The sequence below is a fragment of the Oryza sativa genome, chromosome 11, assembly GCF_034140825.1.
Source record: "Oryza sativa Japonica Group chromosome 11, ASM3414082v1".
Lineage (NCBI taxonomy): Eukaryota > Viridiplantae > Streptophyta > Magnoliopsida > Poales > Poaceae > Oryza > Oryza sativa.
Window position 1 is genome coordinate 31,044,411 of NC_089045.1, and position 21,043 is coordinate 31,065,453.

Consider the following 21,043-nt stretch of genomic DNA (forward strand, 5'->3'; position numbering starts at 1 on the left):
AATCTCGAATAGGAAGAAGGATGCTTGGTTTTGCGCCGGCACCAGGCCGGCCGCTCTTCGTGCTCTTCGGTTCCTCCATCGTCCAGTTCAGCTTCAGCAATGGCGGATGGGGCGCTGCCCTTGCAGACATCTACGCTCGCAAGGTCTCTCTCTGCTCTCCCATCCCTCCCTGCCACATCAACTAACTATTTTGGTCCTCCAAATTTTTCATATTAGATTGTTCAATTCCTACCCATCTGCCATAGGAGATTCGTTTTCTTCTCGCATCTTGATTCCTCATGCCTAGGCCAATGTAAATCTAGTCTTTTTTTTTAATACAAGAGATGCTTTGTCTTGTTTTCTTGTAAGGCTTCGAGTTAGTTTGATAGGAACGAGGAAGTATGCTATATCTAAAGGTATATACTCCGGGGCAACTGATTTCAGTCTGCCCTTGCTTGGGAGTGGGAGGGAGATGTTCTTTAAACAAACTGCTAAACCTAGGGTTACAAGTGCCTCAAAACATAGGGCTCAGCGAAACTTCCTTTCTATGGCCATTGGCGGTCTTAAACAACTCATACGTCTTTCAAGATAAAAATGCTTCCTTGTCCGTTGACTTATTGTAGGCCAGGATTTTCCGAGCATCTATGAGTAGTTGCATCTATCATGTTCATTTTGGCTTGAATCAGTGTCCTGTTCCCAGGTCGACCCACCCACAAATACCCTCTGTTTTGCTTGTGCCATTTTCAGCATAATGTGTGTATTAATCGGTCTCCTACTATACTATACTATACATTTCACTAATGCTCAACTCATTCAGGCTGATATCCTTCTCAGAGGGTATATTGGTTGGAACTCAAGGCGCGCCCTTCAAGTCATTGACAAAATTTTTCCCAAGGTACGTATGGGCATTTTTCTCTTGTCCCTAGGACCAGATCAAGTGGAGTGGATGATTTAACTTGGTTGGGGGTAGTTGGTACTGACTGTGGTTGTACTTCCTGACTAACATGCTTGCTTAGGTCCTCCCTTCTAATCTGATGATTCTTATCTTAGTGATATCCCCTTCTTTTGTTCATTGTTCATCTAACAAGAACAAATCTGGCTCTATGTTTCCGTGCTTGGAATAGGCAGGTTGGCTATCATTTAGTGGCTCAGTTGTTGTATGATTTATGTTACTCTTCAAATGTGCCAGAGAACAATTTTCTGGAGTACTTTCAGCATCAAATTTCTAGATAGTCTTGAGAATCATTGTCCAGAATTAATACATTTTATTTACTATGATGTTATTCATTACGATTTGCAGGTTCAAATTTAGCTGACTGTTACCAAATTACTTACTTTGTAAACTCCGTTTTTGTCTTAGGATTCGCCCGTGCAACCTTCTTTGGTAATAGTTTACTTTGGTGGCAATGATTCGGTTGCTGCCCATTCATCCGGCCTTGGACCTCATGTGCCACTAGAGGAGTACATAGACAACATGAGAAAGATCGCAGACCACCTGAAGGTACAGAATGCAAATTGCTTGTACCGTTTGTGAACTTGCTTGACTGTTGCCTTTATGTTCAGAGCTTGTCTGAGAAGACCCGTGTCATCTTCCTCAGCTGCCCACCACTTAACGAGGAGACGCTCCGAAAATCAACCAGGTGCAAATTAGGGATAATCTTAATTTCTTGGCTAGGATCTGTTGGTTGATATTTGAATGGAAAGTACTAGTATGATTCAAATGTTGTGCATATAATCCATGCAGCACTGTCCTGAGTGAGATAGTGCGGACAAACGAAACTTGCCGCCTATACTCCGAAGCCTGTGTATCTCTATGCAAAGAGATGGACCTGAAGGTGGTTGATCTTTGGAATGCTATGCAGAAACGGGACGACTGGGCGACGGCCTGCTTCACGTGAGTGCTGCTGATTGATAATTCATCCATTTCCTGATCAGTATCATATCTATTTGGATCAATTGGTGGTTTGTTTGTGAATGTGGGTGGGTGCAGGGATGGGCTTCATCTGTCTGAAGAAGGGAGCAAGATTGTTGTGGAAGAGATCCTGAGGATCCTCAAGGAGGCAGAGTGGGATCCATGCCTGCACTGGAAGGCGATGCCGACAGAGTTTGGGGAGGACTCACCCTATGATCTCGTCTCCTCCAGCGGCCAATCCACCGTCAACCCCTCCGACTGGACCTTCCACAGGACTATCCAATGGGACTGACCTTCCATTCGTCTCAATCTCAGTATCTCATGATGGAGCATATACATGCATGCTCCAACGTGCAACATTACATGCATGATTCATAATTAAGATCCCCTTCGGTCTTACTATATATGTAGGGGTCTAATGCTAGCTGATGACGAGGGGTCATGGATTAGGCTTCAGCTCGATCGAGCTGAAAAAAAATCAGATTTAGGATGATATTAACTGCTTTGCTCCCTGCCTGCTATATATCATAAGTGAGACAATGCACATGATTATCTCGCTATATACTATGTGACTCATTTCGCTATATACTACTCCCTCCGTTTCATATTATAAGTCGTTTGGCTTTTATCTTAGGTAAATATAGGTTTTACTAAGTTTATAGAAAAAATTAGCAACATCTACAATACCAAATTAGTTTTTAAAATTTAAAATTAAATATATTTATTTATATTAAAAAATATTAGTATATTTTTCTATAAACGTGATTAAATTTAAAGAAATTTGACTAAGTAAAAGGTTAAATGACTTGTAGTATGAAACGGTGAGAGTAATGACTTATTGAGGGAGTATGTGACTTATTTGGATTTCAGACTCAAAAGAGTAGGTAGGAAATAAAGTTACACCTGGGAACCCTTTGAAACTCATATAGATAAAGATGAAGATGAAGATAAAGAATACGTGTTTTACGCAAAACGATGTGGTATTAATATATGATTAATCGAGTTTTAATTATTATAAACTTGAAAAATATATTTATATGATATTTTAGAGTAATTTTCATATAGAAAGTTTTCGTACGAAACGTACCGTTTAGCACTTTAAAAAACGTGCCATGAATATCTAATTTCATCCAACTTTTATTGGAGAAAAGAACGGAGCCGAGCAGGGTTCGCCCTGGAAAAACAAGAAGATAAAGAATACCATCTGGCTTGTGTACAATCTACTCTGTCAGCAAAGCCTATATTAAAATAGAGTATTATAATGATCTTGGGACTGGGAGAAGTCCTATTCTGATGCAAAATTTTACCTATAGAATTCGTGCCCAATAATCCTCCGGCCATAAAATTTGCAGACAAGTCGTGCTTAGCTTAAATTGGTCAATAATTTGGGTTTTACCCCTAAACTGTGCCACTAACCTTTACAAAGTTGAGGCTTTCGTTAAGTTTTACCAGAAATAAACGTGCTGTGTGGGCGGTTTGCTATCGTGCGCAGGTGCGCCAGGCAGGAGTCAGGGCCGTGATCACGCAGACGTCTCTATTTGGGGTTTTTGCTACGTGCAGCCGTGTTCCCATATCTGATACGATAAGAAGTCGGATTATGGTAGTATACCGTGCATACACCCCTTGTTTTTAAAATCCTAGTAACTTTAAACTCTGGTAAAAATTTTATTCGAAAAATATGAAAACTTTCAACTAAGAATTGTAAAAAACAAATGATTCAAAATAGAAACTTAAGGTCCCACCCAAAATTTTATACCTTGTCGCATCAAACGTTTAAACACCTGCATGAAGTATTAAATATATGCTAAAAAAATAACTAATTGCACATATTGCGACTACTTTGCGAGATGAATCTTTTAAGGCTAATTGCTCCATGAATTGATAATGTGGTGCTACAGTAAACATGTGCTAATGATGGATTAATTAGGCTTAATAAATTTGACTTGACGGATACTGTAATTAATTTTTTTATTAGTGCACGAACACCCCATGCGACACTCTACTTTACACCTTTAGATCTAAACACCCCCTTTCTACATGTGCGGAAAAAAAAATACACCCCCTTTCTACTTGTGCGGAGAAAAAATTCAGCTCAAACTAGAAAATTTTTAACTCGATAAGAAACTTTCAACCAAAAACCACATAAATTTGAGGTTTCAATACAGGATAAAAGTAGATTTCGGGACAGTTTTTGAAAATTTAAACAGTAAATTTGAGTGAAATATGGGGAAAGTCCGTGGGAAAGATAAACCTTAACGTTTTCATTTGGGGCCACGAGCACGGCCACCGCAACCATATCAGTATCACATTCCATCCCAAATCGCCAAAAAATCCCACCAATCCACTACTATTCCACTCCACCTCGTCCAGGGCAAGATCCACAGGATGGCGTCCTCTGACGACGGCGTCGTGGCCCTCTACGGCGGCGGCAAGGTCTCCTGCAAGCCCCCCGCCGCCACCTTCTCCGTCAAGGTGGGCCTTGCCCAGATGCTGCGCGGCGGCGTCATCATGGATGTGGTCACCCCCGAGCAGGCACGCCTCGCCGAGGAGGCCGGCGCCTGCGCGGTCATGGCGCTGGAGCGCGTCCCCGCCGACATCCGCGCCCAGGGCGGCGTCGCGCGCATGTCCGACCCGGCGCTCATCCGCGACATCAAGCGCGCCGTCACCATCCCGGTCATGGCCAAGGCCCGCATAGGCCACTTCGTGGAGGCCCAGATCCTGGAGGCCATCGGCGTGGACTACGTGGACGAGAGCGAGGTGCTCACCCCCGCCGACGACGCCCACCACATCAACAAGCACAACTTCCGCGTCCCCTTCGTCTGCGGCTGCCGCGACCTCGGCGAGGCCCTCCGCCGCATCCGCGAGGGCGCCGCCATGATCCGCACCAAGGGCGAGGCCGGCACGGGCAACGTCGTCGAGGCCGTCCGCCACGTGCGCTCCGTGATGGGCGAAATCCGCGCGCTCCGCAACATGGACGACGACGAGGTCTTCTCCTACGCCAAGCGCATCGCCGCGCCCTACGACCTGGTCATGCAGACCAAGCAGCTGGGCCGCCTCCCCGTCGTGCAGTTCGCGGCCGGCGGCGTCGCCACCCCCGCCGACGCCGCCCTCATGATGCAGCTCGGCTGCGACGGCGTCTTCGTCGGCTCGGGCATCTTCAAGAGCGGCGACCCCGCGCGCCGCGCCCGCGCCATCGTGCAGGCCGTCACCCACTACAGCGATCCGGAGATCCTCGCCGACGTCAGCGCTGGCCTCGGGGACGCCATGTCGGCATCAACCTCAACGACCAAAATGTCGAGCGCTACGCCGCCCGCTCCCACTGAGCAGCTCCTGCTCCTGCTCCTGCTCCCTCTCTCCTCTTCTCTCTCAGCTCCGCACCGGTGGATGGTGAATGTGAATCAACAATCGTCTTCTCTCACTAATTTTCTCCTCACAATGGACTGGAGAATGGATGATTGTTGCTGCCATTATTATTAGTTGATTAGTTTCTCCTCATTGCTACTGGAGTACTACTAATTGGCAATAGCACTTCTCTACTGCCGCCACCACTCATTACCATGCCAAATTGCCTTCAAGTTTTGTTGAATTTCCATTTTTATTTCCCAAGTTTCATTCCAACGTGTTGGGATATTGCATCATCTTTGATTTCCAACATGCTGCCTTTCTGACCTCTCCGGTCTATAACATCAGTCAGGCCCTATTTCGGGAAGAATTCTGAGCCAGAGATTCTGAGAGTTGTACTAGTTTCAAGCTCTCCCAAATAGGGTTTGAAAGAAAAAAAAGTCAACCTTACCAAAATATGACAATGCTACGAAGTTTTAGTAACGGGTGTGTTTAGATTCTAAAAATTTTTGGCTAAAAATGTCATATCAAATGTTTGGACATATGCATGGAGCATTAAATATGGACGGAAAAAAAAACCAATTACACAGTTTGCATGTAAATTACGAGACAAATATTTTGAGCCTAATTACGCCATGATTTGACAATATGGTGCTACAGTAAACATTTACTAATGATTAATTAATTAGACTTAATAAATTCACATCGCAGTTTACGGTAGGATTATATAATTTGTTTTGTTATTTGATTACTTTTAATACTTTAAATGTGTGTCCATATACATTAAAAAAATTTTGGGCATGAAACTAAACACGGCCAATGTTAGAATGTGTTCGATTTGAAGGATTGTCAAATTTTGGTATAGTTTTTTATAAGTGAACTTATGTAATTATCAAATTGTGATATGATAGCTAATTAGCGGACGATGGTTTGTTGCTTTTTCTAAAAAATACCAAGCCTGGTAAAGTTGAAAATGACAATAAACCAAAACATTCCCTAGATATTCCATATTTGCCTTAGCTTGACACTGTAATTCCTCAACTACATATATTTCAGAACTCGTTTAAATCCCAACACAACTCAAGGTTCACTCAAGGTTCAACAATAAATTTGCCTCGTTAGCCTTCAAAAGAAAAACCATGATAACGCTTAAACATCCTCCTCCTCGCTACTCTCAACACAAATAACATCCTCCTTATCTTTCTTTTGCCTCTTCGATGCACAGGCCTTTCCTCCGGCTACTTCTGAATCAATATGTAACAGCATGAGCTCAATGATCGCGCTCCCGTACTTACCTGTCTTAACCTTTCCTATAAGCTTTTCAAGCTGCAGGCCGCAGATAAAATGTACATATAAATTAGAGACGGTCCATATATACACTTAGGATAGCACTAAGTAGGATAAGAGAATATTTGAACCAAACCTCACCTCAGCAACAGTGGTTGGTTTTTGGCGGTTCAGGAGGGAAATTTGCTGGGCAGAAAGAACAGCATGTGGGAATACGCCTCCATTACTGGAAGAGAGCTCTCTCCGCAGGTCATCAAGCTTAGCTTCCAAATTACTCATCTGGTTGCGCTTAGTCCGTTTGGATCCACTACCTTTATCCTGAGAGTGAAAAGCAACGCTAAGCTTGACCGGTCTGTTCCCTGCATATATACGAAAAAAACATATTCACATACGTTCCACAATTTCCTAAATTATCCAAACATGAACACATGACCACATCAAGAAAAACCTCAAAGTTTAAGGCAGGTCAAGGGCCAGAATTTTAATTAGTGTACGGTCACAATCCATCTAGCAATAACAAAGATAGTGGTGTGTTCAAGCGTTGAACTTTACACATAAGATGTTCATCCATCGCTCGTAAAATAAGATGGAAAGTTCACGAGAAAGAAACATTTACCTTGTAGTGCTGGCTTCCACAGTGGTCCCAAGGCAACATATGCATTGGTTGCATATGCTGTATGCTGAAATTCTTCTTTCTAAGAGGGATAAACAGTTCTTCAGTAATCATTGCAAATCAAATCAAGGTCTTTGAGGCAAACAAAGAAAGCAGCTAAAGCTATGAAAATGTGAAGACCATATTATTAGACTTTTTGTTAAAATAGTTTCATAATGTTATGATCTTGCTACTGCTTTTTATTGATATATAAGATTATAAAAGCAAAAGCTTCATTTTTGGAAAACAAAGATTGGGGATGGCCACAATACAAGCACAAACACCTTTGCTTCAAAACGTTTATTGATTTTTTTTCTCAAAACATTAGTGGCAAAATATAATTATTTTGACCACAAGACAATGCAGCATGGTAATTATAGAGAATGTGTCGTGTAGTTAACCAGAAAAAAGGTAGCACTATTTTCCACATTGCCATTATCAAAGCAAAATGCTCATTTCAAATCTACAGGGTTTCCCAAAACCAGTTGGTTTATGCAAGTTTATGAAATCCCAGCTAGTAGCCAGGAGTATAGCAACCACTGGAACCTGGTTCTTATTCTGCTGTCTTACACAGCTACATTTACAAATGGGGGGAATATAAAACCATTATAAGATACAGAAAAAAATAAAAATAAAACAAACCAATAAATATACAACTAAACCAGATCTGGTATTACACCATGGTCTTGGATTTTGGGCTGGGTCTGGAGTGTGTGGTGCTCAGCCCTTGTCCATGGTTGAAGTAGTTCTTATAGAACTTGCAGTAGTTATATAAACATACATTTAATGTTACAAGTGAAGTACTCCAAATAAATGTTTCAATAGTAGCAGTACTAGGTGAATTATAAACCTGAATGTGAGATTCATAATGGACATTAATCACCATTAATAAACTTGTGAATTCGCATGGCAGTATTTGCAGTCACACATACCAAAACCCGATCGAGTATAAGTTGAACTACCAACTGTTCAATGCCTTCTTTCTTAAGATCAATGGACTCATTTGAACAACCTGCTTATCCATGATCAGTAGTAATATCAGAACTGTTTTCTGGGTCATTCAATATTTATGCAGGCAAATGGTATAAATTAAATGAATCATCAACTTGAATCACACAAAAAAGGGTGTTTGGTTGGAGGAAGTTCACCTAAATCTTTCCACTTTGCCTTGAACTTATCAACCAGCTGCAACAATGTAGCTCTTTGGTCATTAAGTTGGATATCATGTAGAAGCGAAACAATAATTTTAGTATGGTCTGTACAATAAGTCATAGAAACAATCGAAGTGTAAATATACATAAACGAAATCTTTCCAAGAAATATGTCTCCCAAAAATACCATTTTGTAAAAATATAAACTAAAGAACATGCAAGTATCAAGTATGTAATTCAGTGCAACAGTAAAATTTCCAAGCTGATGTAAAATCATCATACGGGTAGCGTCTATCTCCTTGAGCTCAAGACTAGAAGTGCAGTTGTCACACATTCCTACAAGAAGAAACTGTTTAAGTATGATAAATCCAAAAGTTTAGTCATGTACTCAGAAAGTAATGAGAGAACACCATTGCAATCTTGTGCAGCCTCTCCAAAATGCCGGAAGAAAGCACCACGACGACAGCTCCTCTTAGACTATAAACAGGCGAGCTTACGATCAGAAATAAATGTGAATAAACTACAGATAACCATGTTGGATGTTCAGAAAAAAGCTAATTATGGCAAATATAGCATGCTCAGGTCATGTAAGTTAATGAGCTTCAAACTATTTCCTAATCTTTATTACTTGTTATATAGGCCTAAGTCTGTTCACACAGTTCCGAGTAGGACTCTAGTATAAGTATATTGCAATAAAACTTTACAATATTACTTTTCGTTGTATGAACAACTTTTGTCCTATGTTATCTCAGGACCTATTGCATGTTTTATTCCTAGAGAGAGAGATCCGACAGCAAGTTATGATGTCCATTTTCTGTGGAAAGGTATATTGATCCCTATGCTCCTGTACATTTTCAGTGGAAGTTATTTTTGGAGTGTTGTACAAAATTCCAGGCAGGAAGTTCAGTTGGATTGATCACTTAAACAGCAGTGTGAGATTATACATAAATGACTTTCTTGTACAGTTATGAGTAGAAAAGGGGCGGAACTGAGACTAACAAAATCTATGTTGAGGGTATAAAGAATTAAGAAAATCAAATATTATTCATTTTGGCGGAGCACTGGGAATTTACCTGACAATATCGTACTATGTCATAAAGATTTTGCAGGCCACAGTTTTCATAGAAGACCATTGAACTCTGCTCATTGAAAAAACAGCATATCGATAAGAGGAAGCAAGAAGCCACACCAAGAGAAAAAGGAAGACATCTTTAGTCTTACTTGGCGTGGAACATCACCAGGTCGATAATACAGAATACATTCTGAAGGTAGTCCATCTCTCCCTGCCCTTCCACTTTCCTAAAATCAATAAGATCTATTTAAAATGGACCAAGTAGTCAGAGAAAAGAAGAAAGTTGGTTAAATAATTAGATGTACCTGGTAGTATGTTTCCATAGATTTACTAAGGCTGTGGTGAATCACAAACCTGACTACAGAAACAAAATGAGATTTAATTTATTTCTTAGATATGTAATTGCAAACATAATAGTCCAATTTGTTCGATATCACCAGTCTGTAACTGCTACTTATCGGTAATTCAAAAACTAATAGTAGTCACAGTATACAAAAGACATGCAATTTATTTGAGAAGCCTATGCTGAAATATTCTAGGACAACGAAGGAGCATGGGAACATATAGTATATGGATTGTCCAAATAATTATGAACTATGCCATAGCACAAATCTAACTAGTTCCAGTAAGTCAGATTTGTGAGAGGATATAAGAGAAAGAACGAGTGAAAGAAGATATCATACAGTACTTCGAAAAGTTTGCAAGTGGATTCAAATATGCAAATAAACTGAAAACTAGTCCATGAACACATATTGGTTCAAATAGATCAAAAGTTGGTTTGACAAGGCATCCATGTGGCCTTAGACACTTATGTGAAGTGGCGCGTGGAAACAAATATGACATTTCTTCTTTCTCCCATTCTCTCCCCAACTACTCTTTCTCATATCTTCCCTGTAACCTCATAGTCAGAAAGAACAGCAGCCTGTCTCATCACTCTGATATGCGACAAAGAATATATTTCAAATGAATTATAGGGAGGGTTTCCCTAAAAACTGTGGTGAGGTGTCTCTAGTGTCATGATCATCGGGTCGACAGGCCGACCACGTGTACTTCGGATAGGGATAAGTTAGATTGAGATCTAGTTAGAGATAAGATTAGATCGAGTCCTTACTTAGGGGTCAAGTTAAATTCCATCTATATAAGGAAGGAATTGTGTCTATTATTATTAAGCAATGAAAATCAATTAGTCTAATCTCTCTCACCTATGTTCTCTCCTAGTCTAAATCTACATCCCTTCTCCAGTAGCTGACACGCCAGGTTATCTTCCTGACGCTGGTTAAGCACCAGCTCTGAATCTATTTGAATCATTCATACAAGTTAGAACGTTTCCAGCTTCTAAGATAATGGACCAACTTGCACCTTGCAAATTTAGAGACTTATGGGGCAATTTACTAAATAGTTGGAAATTTTGGCCGCCTTGAAACACAGTTCTTCATGTTTTACCAAACATTTAAGTTTCCTAATATTTTTACTACCTGTAATAACATCTACAGGGTTTCGACTGTTTCCCATGACCTGCGATCAATGACGGGCTAATCCCCATCTGTTTAATCCTGCTGGTACCATATAATTAGATTAGATAAGTGCACATCTACATCTTGAACACATCATATGTCATCATTATGATGAAAGACCAAAACTTAACGCACCATCTGGCTTGTTGATTCCCATTCCAAACGCCACCTACATAAATTAATACAAAACTTGAATGTTAGAGATAGAGAGAGAGAGAGAGAGGAGAGGGGGGCATAGACGAGGGGGGGGGGGGGTGGATGCATACTGTTCCAACAATGACCTGCAATTTGCTTTTGCTCCAGCTGTTGAAAGAAATGGTTCACAAAATTGTCGGCAACCATAAGAGCTCAACATCAAATTACAATGGCGATACAGAATTACAGTCATAGAAATTTCAATGTACAAAACTACTGTTGAATGCATCATTGCATCATACTTACAAGGTCCAAAAACATTTAAAGGTGATTAACAACACAGATTTGTATTTTCAACTAAATCAGAAACATGCTACTCATAGATCAGGCAGCTGTAATCCAATAAGGGATTGAGCAGTTGGACAATAGTAATTAAAAGTAGACATTTTGAGAAACTGCACATTCATTCTTTTTAATTCCTCTGGTGCAAGTATAGCCAAGGAAACTTGTTATATGACATGCCTCTTGCAGATATACCAGAAAAAGAGGTGGTAGGAGAGTTAGCCTGTCCACAAAAGACAGCAAGTTTGCTCCAACTAGCACGGTTGCACGGGTCATATACAACATTCCATTTATGCTGTTTTTCTTTTACCTGAACTATTTAGCATCTTGAACCGAGCTGAGCTACGTTCCGCTTTCTTTTTGCTCTGTTAAACCACCGGTTCATTCTGGTTACTGTGATTTTAATATTAGAATTATTAAACATTATAAGAATAATATTGGTAGCTAAAGCTTTCACGCACAAACATACATAGCAAATGAAGAATTTATACAGTTTAAAAATGTTTAATTTATTCGTTCAGAGAGAAACCTGTATGAAGTTGAAGAGGAACTCTCCTATTACATATAAATTCCATACTTTGCAGTTATATGCATGTGATTATTCAAAAGTGAGCATGTTCAGAGAGAGACAATTCAACCTTGTTGATCAGTATGTACTACATATGTTGCTTATAAATGTACAAGACCAAATAAAGTTCATCTCAAAGTAACAAACAAGGATAAAAAAAATTCTGAGCATACCGCATATGAACTTTCTCACGAGAAATAACATCCATATCTGCATGATAATAATCTGCTAAAATACCCCTTTCAGACAGTTCTTTTGCGACCTGTTTGTCAGTAAAAGCACAGAATTATAAAATAGTTGATGAAGCAGTGTGAGAGATACTGTTGGTCAGCGGATGGCCATTTTAGAATACAAGAAAGTCCTTGAAGACTAACCATGAAACACAGCATTAGGATATAGTATAGATATAGATGCAGCAATCATGTGTTAGGCATAGTGCATATCAAAAGAATCTCTAACAATTATAAATTCAGATGGTAACTGAAAATGGTAAGCCATAATATTTAGTAAATGGAAGATGCAACCAATGAAATCATACTTTGCAAACATTTATTCCCATTTGAGAAGAAAGAAAACAATCGGTTACTTGTCAATTCTTATTTTCAGAATGTAGTTCATGTTAGCTTTATGTTTGCATTGAGAGAACTAAAGTTGACAATGTGCAGTCAGTAAAGTAGAGAAGTCCAAGACATGGCTTTCAACCACTGCCCATTTTTAACTATATAAAGAGTAAATTTCACGAAACAGCAACTATTTGTTCAAAACTGTAACCTTGCTGCATCTTTAGATGGGCGTTTCATAAAACAACAATAGCATATAATTTTATCAAAAACAAAATGCAATGTTATCATGCACCAGTGTCTAGGGGTGGTAATGGGCCCAACTATTTAGCCTACAAAATTTGAGGGCCTGGTCTAAAATGGGGTGGGCTGAAATTTTATACATTTTTGACCTAAAAATATGAGGGCAGGTATGGTTGTGAAAGAACCCATGGGCCTTGACCCATTACCAATCTCTTATTGCTCCAATCTTTACCGCAGCTACCCTATGTTAAATTTAGCATCTAGCAAATCGAATATATATGAACTGACAGATAGTGTAGCATGTGAAAGACTGTAAAACACAAACCAGAATTGAATAGAAATTCAAAAGTTACAGATAGTGGATTATCCAACCAAATCACATGTCAGCAAATAAAAGAAACTTGAAGCATTCATCAGTGACTATACTAACCTGTTCACATTCCTTCCTAGAAAAGCAGTAAACAATCCCAGATTCATTATTCGGGTACGATTCACTTATAAAGTTTGCAATCTCATCAATGACGACCTTTCCAACTGGTGATTTCTCAAATACCTGAATAGCAAAAGAATGTTAAAGGCAAATACAACTATACAAGACTAGTGAAATGTTCTCTTCACATCTTCATTCTTCTGCATTGCACTTTCTTATATTTAAGAAAAAGTCTACTGACTACTGGGGTGAATCTACTCGCTCCTAACAGTGGCTGCTCAAGCTGGCAGCAGCAACTCAAACTCAGGCAAAGGATAGAAAATTGAAGGTTAGGTGAGGAAGAAGGGCAAAGTGACATTTCTCTAGCTCAGTGTACAGATAGGAAGTGTTGGCAAAAGTTGTGGTATTAATTGGCACTTCCCAAATTTTGTGGTATTCTTTGAATTTGGCAAAATCTGTGGTATGGATGGATTTTCCTCGATTTGAAATTGAGAAAAGGCATACTTTATAGAAAAGGTTGGGCCTGTTAATTGTGCTGACAAACTTGACACATCTAGGGATATGAAGCATCTCTATCAAATCAATTTGCACTTTATTTGTCGCAGTTGCCTGCAAAAAAAGAAGCAGGCCTTATTTCACATTACAGTTAAAATTTAATTATTGTAAAAAATGGATATTATTTTCGCAACTCACAGTTAAAGCTATCATAGGAACACTGGGAAACTGGACCTTTAAAATGCCAAGATTCTTGTAGTCTGGGCGAAAATCATGGCCCCATTGACTACAGCAGTGTGCCTCCTGCATGATAACACTTAATTACAATGATAAATTGGTAATCGCAGACTCTAGATACACATGTGCTTAACTGCTTAAAACATATGTCAACTAGCTATGCTCACACTTGATAAGATCATTATATGATGAGAAACATAATAAAAACTAAAAACCAATATGAATAACTTATAAAATGTGAACAGTGAATAAACCAATTCATCATAACTGCTCATTTTGTACAAGTGATTAGCACGAGTGTAGACAATGGCAACAAGTCTTCTTCGTTTTTTTTGCAAATCATTTTTTTCTAGTCCAAGAGGGATGGGTTAGTATTTAAATAGTAAAACACACTCAAAGCAAAACAATATTCTTAAGAGAGACAGAGTAAGCAAAAGCATGTACAAGCACATCATCCAACCTTAATCAGAGTAAACATGCTTTATTGTGTGGTAAAAAACTCACATCTATTGCAATGAGAGAAAGACGCCCTGCATGGTGGCATTTCTCAAGCTTAGACATGAACCTTTTACTTTTGGATATCTTTTCAGGTGTCACATACAATATCTTCAGTTCTCCTTCACCTTTATCAAGCGCCTTGTAGACGAACTTCTCGACTTCCTTATTGGTAGTTGAAGCCAGCATGTATGCTTGTATACCTAAAGCTGCTAGTCCCATGACCTAGAATTGAACAAATCAAATAATGGTAATGATCATATACAAGATAAAATAAATTCTCATGGTAGTCATGGTGGCCTAGACAACACCATGTCAGCAAGCAGACTAGGCAGGTGTACAGGCATTGCCTGGAGAAGACAAGAGACTTAAAGAAAGGCTGAGCAGAGAGCAAAGAGTTAGAAGAGAACCAGAGAGAAACATAGTAGAGAGTAGAAGTGAGAAGAAGAGAACAGAAGAAAGCAGAAAATCACAGCATAGAGATAGGGGAACAAGTCTAATAGCGCTTGAATAGCTGGATCTGGAGTCTGTGTTGATGACGACAGCCAGCTGGAAGCAATGTAGAATGTACTAGGCCACGAGGATGATGCAGGCTATGCATGTTGCGATGAGCCCATGAGGGGTGATGACAACATGGACATGTGGGCTACTTTAGGGAACGAGGGCACCAGAGAACTGGATATGAACCTCAAAATGGAGATTATAGTCATTAGCCAATGGAAATAGCGAGGAATGAATTAGTTCTAGTTGTTTTGACTTAGTTATTGCTTTAGTTTTCAAATTGTGACTGCAAATGTATATGCTTCTTTATATTCTTCTTGATTGAATAGGCAGAGCTCTGGCTGTTTTCCTCTTCTTTTCTTCTAGAAGAGATTATAGGCAGAGACAGTGAGTATAACACGCGGGGGATCACTAGAGGCCAGACAGATAAAGCTTTGACAACACAGATATTATCCTATCTCTCTCATACGTGATGTCCATGGGTGTCCTTTTGTCTACTTGATGACTTGGAAAATGCAGTGAAAACTACGATCTTGAAAGCTTAAATACCTGGTCCTGGATAAGGGAAAGCAAAGGACTAACAACCAATGTAATTCCATCATGAAGTACAGCAGGTAGTTGATAGCAGAGGCTCTTCCCTCCACCAGCAGCCATTATGACCAGTACATCTCTTCCACTCATGATGGCATTGATTATCTGGAAGGTTGCAATATGCTTAAAAGGATGCAAAATAAAGAAACTGTAAGCAGTATAGCAAGTTGTGGTATGTACATCTAGGGCTAGGCTCAACAGTACCAAGAGAACAAAAGGGAAAGAATGTGGGGATAGTAACATAATTCTAAAAGATTATTTCTTTTTGAGCAACACACAAGTTAATGATAAATAATAGAATACATATAGCAGCCCATGTATGTCTGAAGCACACCAAATATATGGTTTCTTCGCTAAATGAAATGATTATATGAATCTCACTTTGTATTTTATTTCGTAGTTGTAAGCAGTGTCCAACATAAAAAAAGATAACTTCTACTCTTCTTAGTTGTTTAAGCAGTGTCCAACATAAAAATATAGATAACTTCTACTAACCTTACCTCTCTTTGATTCTGCCGGTATGAAGAAATCCCAAATACATTAAAACGAACATCATCAGCCCGAGAGTCCCATAAGAAGCTCCCAGACCAATCTTTTGGACCAACTGAAGGGGTATTATTGATTGTGTTGTTGGATGCTTTAGATACTTCGAGCATAGCTTTCAGCTGTGATTCACGCTCATACAGCTCCTCTTGACGATCAATCAGTGCACTAATTTGCCCTGAGAAACATGAATTTAAGTGAGAAAATGAAAGGATAATTTGTAATATGAGGAAATAACAGAGCACTAGCACCACAAAGGAAAAGGTGGCCACTGCTGATCATAATGCAAGTGAAGATACATAATGACATTAGCAGCCTATTTATATAGGCATAGTTGCTTTGTTTCATCATAGTGTAAGGTGATAATTAGACTTCATGTAAATTAATGCAAGTGAAGATACATAATGACATTAGCAGCATATTTATATAGGCATAGTTGATTTGTTTCATCATAGTGTAAGGTGATAATTAGACTTCATGTAAATTAAAGACTAAATAGTCCCGGCAAAAATATTATGAATCCCGGCAAAAATTAAAGACTAAAGAGGGATGTGGTTTTGTATTATTTGTATGAAAGTACCTATGGATTTATAACAATTAGTATTTGTGATGTAATATAGACAGTGATAAAATATTCATCAATGAGAAAAACGGAGCAGGAGATGCCAATCTAACCCCCGAAAATTGTTGTACTTGCTATAATTTAATTCAACTGCACTTAGATATGGTGAGCTAGAAACCCCTGCCTCCCATTTATGTATTACACAGAAGGGTTAATCACTTGATCTCATCCGAGGAACGTTTATGAATCAAAGGGATAGCACATATTGCAGAATATGCATGATTAGCGGTGACCTTGGATGTCATCAAGTTCTGCCTGAACGAGTAACAATTCTCCCTGAATGTTGTCTTCCTCATACATGCTGCAGCCCTGCACAATGACAAGGGAAAAAAAAGGCAACTGACTTTCTTAGCTTACCCACTGCCTTAAAAACGAGTATTGAGTTAGAGTCCATGAAACAGAATTGTACACTTTGAGTTGGGACTATCAAAAGGCATACTCGGACCCAACATCAAAACACAAGACCTAATTATAGTTAAACAATTGAGGTAAACTAATACTGACATGTCCATGTATAACAAGCATCGATCGGCATATATATGGCATTTGTTCAAGAGAACCAGTTAGAGGCTGATTTGGTCCATTTTCAGAAATACAGAATCCTCATTCTGCCACATAATAAGTAATTCTTTTTAAAAATAGTCTAGGGCATACCACATAGCACATCCATCTTTTCAAAATCAAAGCAACACAACAGTTAGGTGGTGAATCGAACCGAACCGATATGGAGGCAGGTGGACGGAGGTCGGGCGCGTCGCCGTCGCTACTCCCCCAAACCTGCACGCCCCGCCCGCCGTGCGCGCGAGGAGGCCAAGGCCGGTGGAGGAGGCCGTGCGCGCGAGGAGGGCAAGGCCGGTGGAGGAGGCTAGGGTGTCTACGAGGCTTCTCTCTCTACAGCCGCGCGCGCGACGAGGCGAGGCGACGCCTGCGTCCGGCTCGCACCGCACCACACCACACCGCAGATTGGGGAATCGGGAGAGGTAGGTAGAGCCGAGGTGCGGTGCGGGGAAGAAGATGAATAAATACTACTACTCCTTATTACAAGTCGTTTTACTTTTTTTTCCTTGCAAACTTTAGTATTTTTAACGTAAAACAAACACATTATCAATATATATCCATATTAAATTTAATAAAACTAATTTGATTATTGCTAAATTATCTATAAACCTAGTCAAATTTAACAAAGTTTGATTAAGTAAAAAGTCAAACCAGGGGTGTAGCGATTACCCCGCGCGTTGCAGCGGAAAAATTTAGAAATATGTAAAAAAAAGCTTTAAGAAAAGAAATTATAATATATAAAAAGATAATATTTTAAGCTTGATATCTGGTGATTTAAAATTTTTATTGTATATGACACATAAATTGTTATATACCAAACATGAGAAAAATCTAATGTGTCTATAATTTATCTAGGTGACATGTATGGTTCTAATGGATATTTAGATTTATTATAATATAACTACAGTAAGTAAGTATGTGGCCCTATGCATGTCAAGCTTTTGGTTCTAACTATATAGGATATATAAATTACGAGGGTACCCTTTCTGGAAAAGGAAAAGTACCTATACTAATCGGGCAGTTTATACGAGTTCTCAAATTAATGAAAAAAATCTGGTCGTTGATTTGCTAGATTGTATTATCACCACCGTAGATGACAAAATCAAATTGTGGGACACTTTTAAAGAAAATCTAATCTATGTAAAATTGTGGGCCACTTTTAAAGCGAACCTAATCTACGTCCGTCGGTGATATGGGCCCGGGGGTACCCCGTACAGAGGGAGAAGGCCACCCCAAACCCATGTGGCACCCCCCAAGGGGGGTCGGGCCCGGGGTTGGAGCGGTGGCTGCCTCCCGAGCCAGGGGTCGGCCCGCCCTGAGCCCCTCCTCGCTTTGATTCGCGTGTGTGCCACGGGCTTGCATTCCCAGCGTCCAACTACCGCGTTTAATGAGGTCCTGTCTGCTGCGGCACGCCACATTTAATGTGGCGAGCATGCACACTAACAGGTCGCTTGCAGCGGGAATGACCGATGTGACGACGGATAGGCATAGGACAGGGCACTATGCACACGCGCCTGCTGCTGGCAGGGGACATGGCTTGCGTCTGCCCCGTCCCGTCGCCATTAATGAGGGGTTTTTTTGCCTCTCCCTTAGACTCGGACCAACATTTTCTCCACGCCGGTCCGTTCGAGAGATCCCTACCCTGTGGTGGAGCCGGATGGCCAGAAATCATCGACATTTAAGGAGGAATGACATGGGCGGACGCCCACGTCATTCGGCATGATGGGATGGGGCCCATGTCACGGTAAGGCGCGCATGGCTTCACACGTCGAGAGGACAAGACACACATTAATTACCTATAAAGAATATTATTGGTAACCCCTTAACATATAAAAAGATGTCCATGCGTGGGGGAAAAGGGGGACGGAGGGCGGAAAGCGCTTTTATTTCCTCACCAGATCCAACCACACACAGGAGTAGGGTATTACGCTTCCATAGTGGCCCAAACCTGTATAGACCGTTTGTGTCCCCATTGCTCCCGAGGGGCCCGACCCCCTCTGCATCACCTTCCCTTCATCTCTCAAACCTTCACCCGTGTCCCCGGTCCGAACCAAAAGAGGGGCCCCCACAGTCCCCCGCTTGAGGAGTTTACCCTCCGACAACGTCCGATATATTTCAAAGCCCTTCTACCGATCTTATCTCGATCAGTAACGGGAGACCGAGAGCAGATCGATGTTGATGATCATGAGATCACAAGTAGACCAGAGCTGCTTGAGTCGCTATTCAGGTGCCAGATCATATTGGCGCGATTTGGGGCTCCCCCTGTATACATCATCAGAGCCTCCACAAGCAATGCAGGGTTTTGCCATCATAGGGGGTGCTTAGATCTAGGGGTGTAAAGTTTTGACGTGTCACATCGGATATTATATAGGGTATCGCACGGGGAGTTGGGGCACTAATAAGAAAACTAATTACAAAATCTGCCAGTAAACCATGAGACGAATTTATTAAGCCTAATTAACCCGTCATTAGCACATGTTTACTATAGCACCACATTGTCAAATCATGGAGTAATTAGGCTTAAAAAATTTGTCTCGCAAAGTAGTCGCAATCTGTGCAGTTAGTTTTTTAAGCCTATATTTAATACTTTATGCAAGTGTTCAAACGTTCGATGTGACAAGGTGTAAAATTCTGGATGGGATCTAAACAGGCTCGCTGCTAATCATTGTGTTGATCGGTTGCTCATCTAATATATATTGTCAATTTTTGCAGTCAACTGATGTTAAATTGAAGGTAAATTGCATGTTAAGGTTCCTTGAATATGGGTTCTTTCTTGAGAATTAGTTTTCTTTATACTCGCAGTTGAATAATTAAATCTTTTGATGCAAATTAGAATCCTTCAAACCAGCTGAAAATAGCGCCTCCTGCGTTTGGCGCTGGCATAGATAGCGGCAGGAGTCGACGCGTCACCTCCGCTAGGAGCTTGTGCGGATGGTATTTTTGCAAAAAAAAAACCCCCTTATTTCCGTAGATAATATGTTAACAAAGTATATGCCATTTGCTGATTCCATTTTATTGTACAGCTTGAGAACGAGGTGGCCGAACTGACCTTCTGATTGCTTCCTGCAGATGACGGTGCTCCCTCTCCCCGCAGTCTCCCACCATCTTCTCTTGTCAATGTGTAATCATCACCTCTATTACTGTTAGGTTCGTACCAATCCTTCCCCTCAAGTGCAATCGCATTTGTCTGCCGCTGTTCCCTGTGATTCATGAATATATTGTCCTTGTGATTCAGAGCTTTCTGATTTGAGTTTTCAAGGAAAGCATTAATATTATGTGATTAATATTGTCCAACTTAACTCTCTAATATCTCATGTGCAGTCTAGATTTAGAAAATTATACTAAATATGTTCTTAAATCTATGTTATTTTTACTTTGCTTTCTTATATTTTTAGAAAACATTGTGTGTAAGATGTTTTTAGTTCACAAGGATTAAACGTACATGGCTACTTCTAATGTTGCTGATAAAATTTAGAGGCGGCGCATGTTGATCGTTTATTCTTTTGACATGGTCGGCAGAGATGATGGATGGGAAATATCCAGTGTCACTGTTTTTTTAGAAATGTGCTCAATGTACATATATCTTAATTGTTCGCTGCGACTGTTTTTCTTATATTTTGCCATATAGTGATTATGATGATAGCTAAATTCATGGCTTATTTAATAACACAATACCATATCATATTCACATTGTTTTGTGTAACTCTAGCTATAGACTTCCTTCGTGGTTTATATTTCAGTCTAATAGGTCAGGATAGAGATCATTTACAACTCAAGAGTTCAAGTGTACTTTTGGAAGACAAGAATATCTCAT

General features: G+C 40.1%; 2 protein-coding genes and 1 pseudogene across 6 annotated transcripts; 2 read left to right on the forward strand and 1 right to left on the reverse strand.

Annotated features, from left to right (window-relative positions):
• Positions 1-2,451, forward strand: LOC4351232 (GDSL esterase/lipase WDL1-like). The gene is made up of 6 exons (XM_015760014.3): positions 1-143; positions 797-874; positions 1,340-1,480; positions 1,543-1,619; positions 1,724-1,873; positions 1,970-2,451. The coding sequence occupies exons 1-6, from the start codon at positions 21-23 to the stop codon at positions 2,181-2,183; spliced, it is 783 nt and encodes a 260-aa protein (XP_015615500.1). The 5' UTR covers positions 1-20; the 3' UTR covers positions 2,184-2,451.
• Positions 2,452-4,216: 1,765 nt separating this feature from the next.
• LOC4351233 (probable pyridoxal 5'-phosphate synthase subunit PDX1.1) lies at positions 4,217-5,497 on the forward strand (annotated as a pseudogene).
• Positions 5,498-6,213: 716 nt separating this feature from the next.
• LOC4351234 (ATP-dependent DNA helicase Q-like 2) lies at positions 6,214-17,663 on the reverse strand. 5 transcript variants are annotated; one of them, XM_015761592.3, is made up of 21 exons: positions 17,392-17,663; positions 16,905-16,980; positions 16,007-16,227; positions 15,465-15,611; positions 14,424-14,639; positions 13,881-13,985; positions 13,692-13,796; positions 13,188-13,310; positions 12,128-12,216; positions 11,176-11,212; positions 11,045-11,078; positions 9,701-9,753; positions 9,545-9,622; positions 9,397-9,462; positions 8,734-8,800; positions 8,606-8,659; positions 8,321-8,428; positions 8,105-8,184; positions 7,137-7,215; positions 6,662-6,879; positions 6,214-6,559 (listed from the first exon to the last, which is right to left on the reverse strand). In XM_015761592.3, exons 2-21 carry the CDS (start codon positions 16,969-16,971, stop codon positions 6,383-6,385), a joined length of 2,124 nt encoding a protein of 707 aa, XP_015617078.1. In that variant the 5' UTR covers positions 16,972-16,980; positions 17,392-17,663; the 3' UTR covers positions 6,214-6,382. The 5 variants fall into 5 exon arrangements, 4 of the variants coding, with proteins under 4 accessions (XP_015617078.1, XP_066161412.1, XP_015617075.1 ...); XM_066305315.1 differs by having other exon boundaries at positions 17,387-17,663; XR_010737483.1 differs by having other exon boundaries at positions 8,023-8,184; positions 8,321-8,659.
• Positions 17,664-21,043: the final 3,380 nt, after the last annotated feature.

Coding starts and splice junctions, on each gene's coding strand:
- LOC4351232 (XM_015760014.3), top strand. CDS start 21: ATGCTTGGTTTTGCGCCGGCACCAGGCCGGCCGCTCTTCGTGCTCTTC. Junction 1,481..1,542: donor AGATCGCAGACCACCTGAAG/GTACAGAATGCA, acceptor CTTTATGTTCAG/AGCTTGTCTGAGAAGACCCG. Junction 1,620..1,723: donor ACGCTCCGAAAATCAACCAG/GTGCAAATTAGG, acceptor TAATCCATGCAG/CACTGTCCTGAGTGAGATAG.
- LOC4351234 (XM_015761589.3), bottom strand. CDS start 16,971: ATGTATGAGGAAGACAACATTCAGGGAGAATTGTTACTCGTTCAGGCA. Junction 15,612..16,006: donor ACCGGCAGAATCAAAGAGAG/GTAAGGTTAGTA, acceptor GCAACCTTCCAG/ATAATCAATGCCATCATGAG. Junction 7,216..8,104: donor TTATACTCGATCGGGTTTTG/GTATGTGTGACT, acceptor TATCCCTCTTAG/AAAGAAGAATTTCAGCATAC.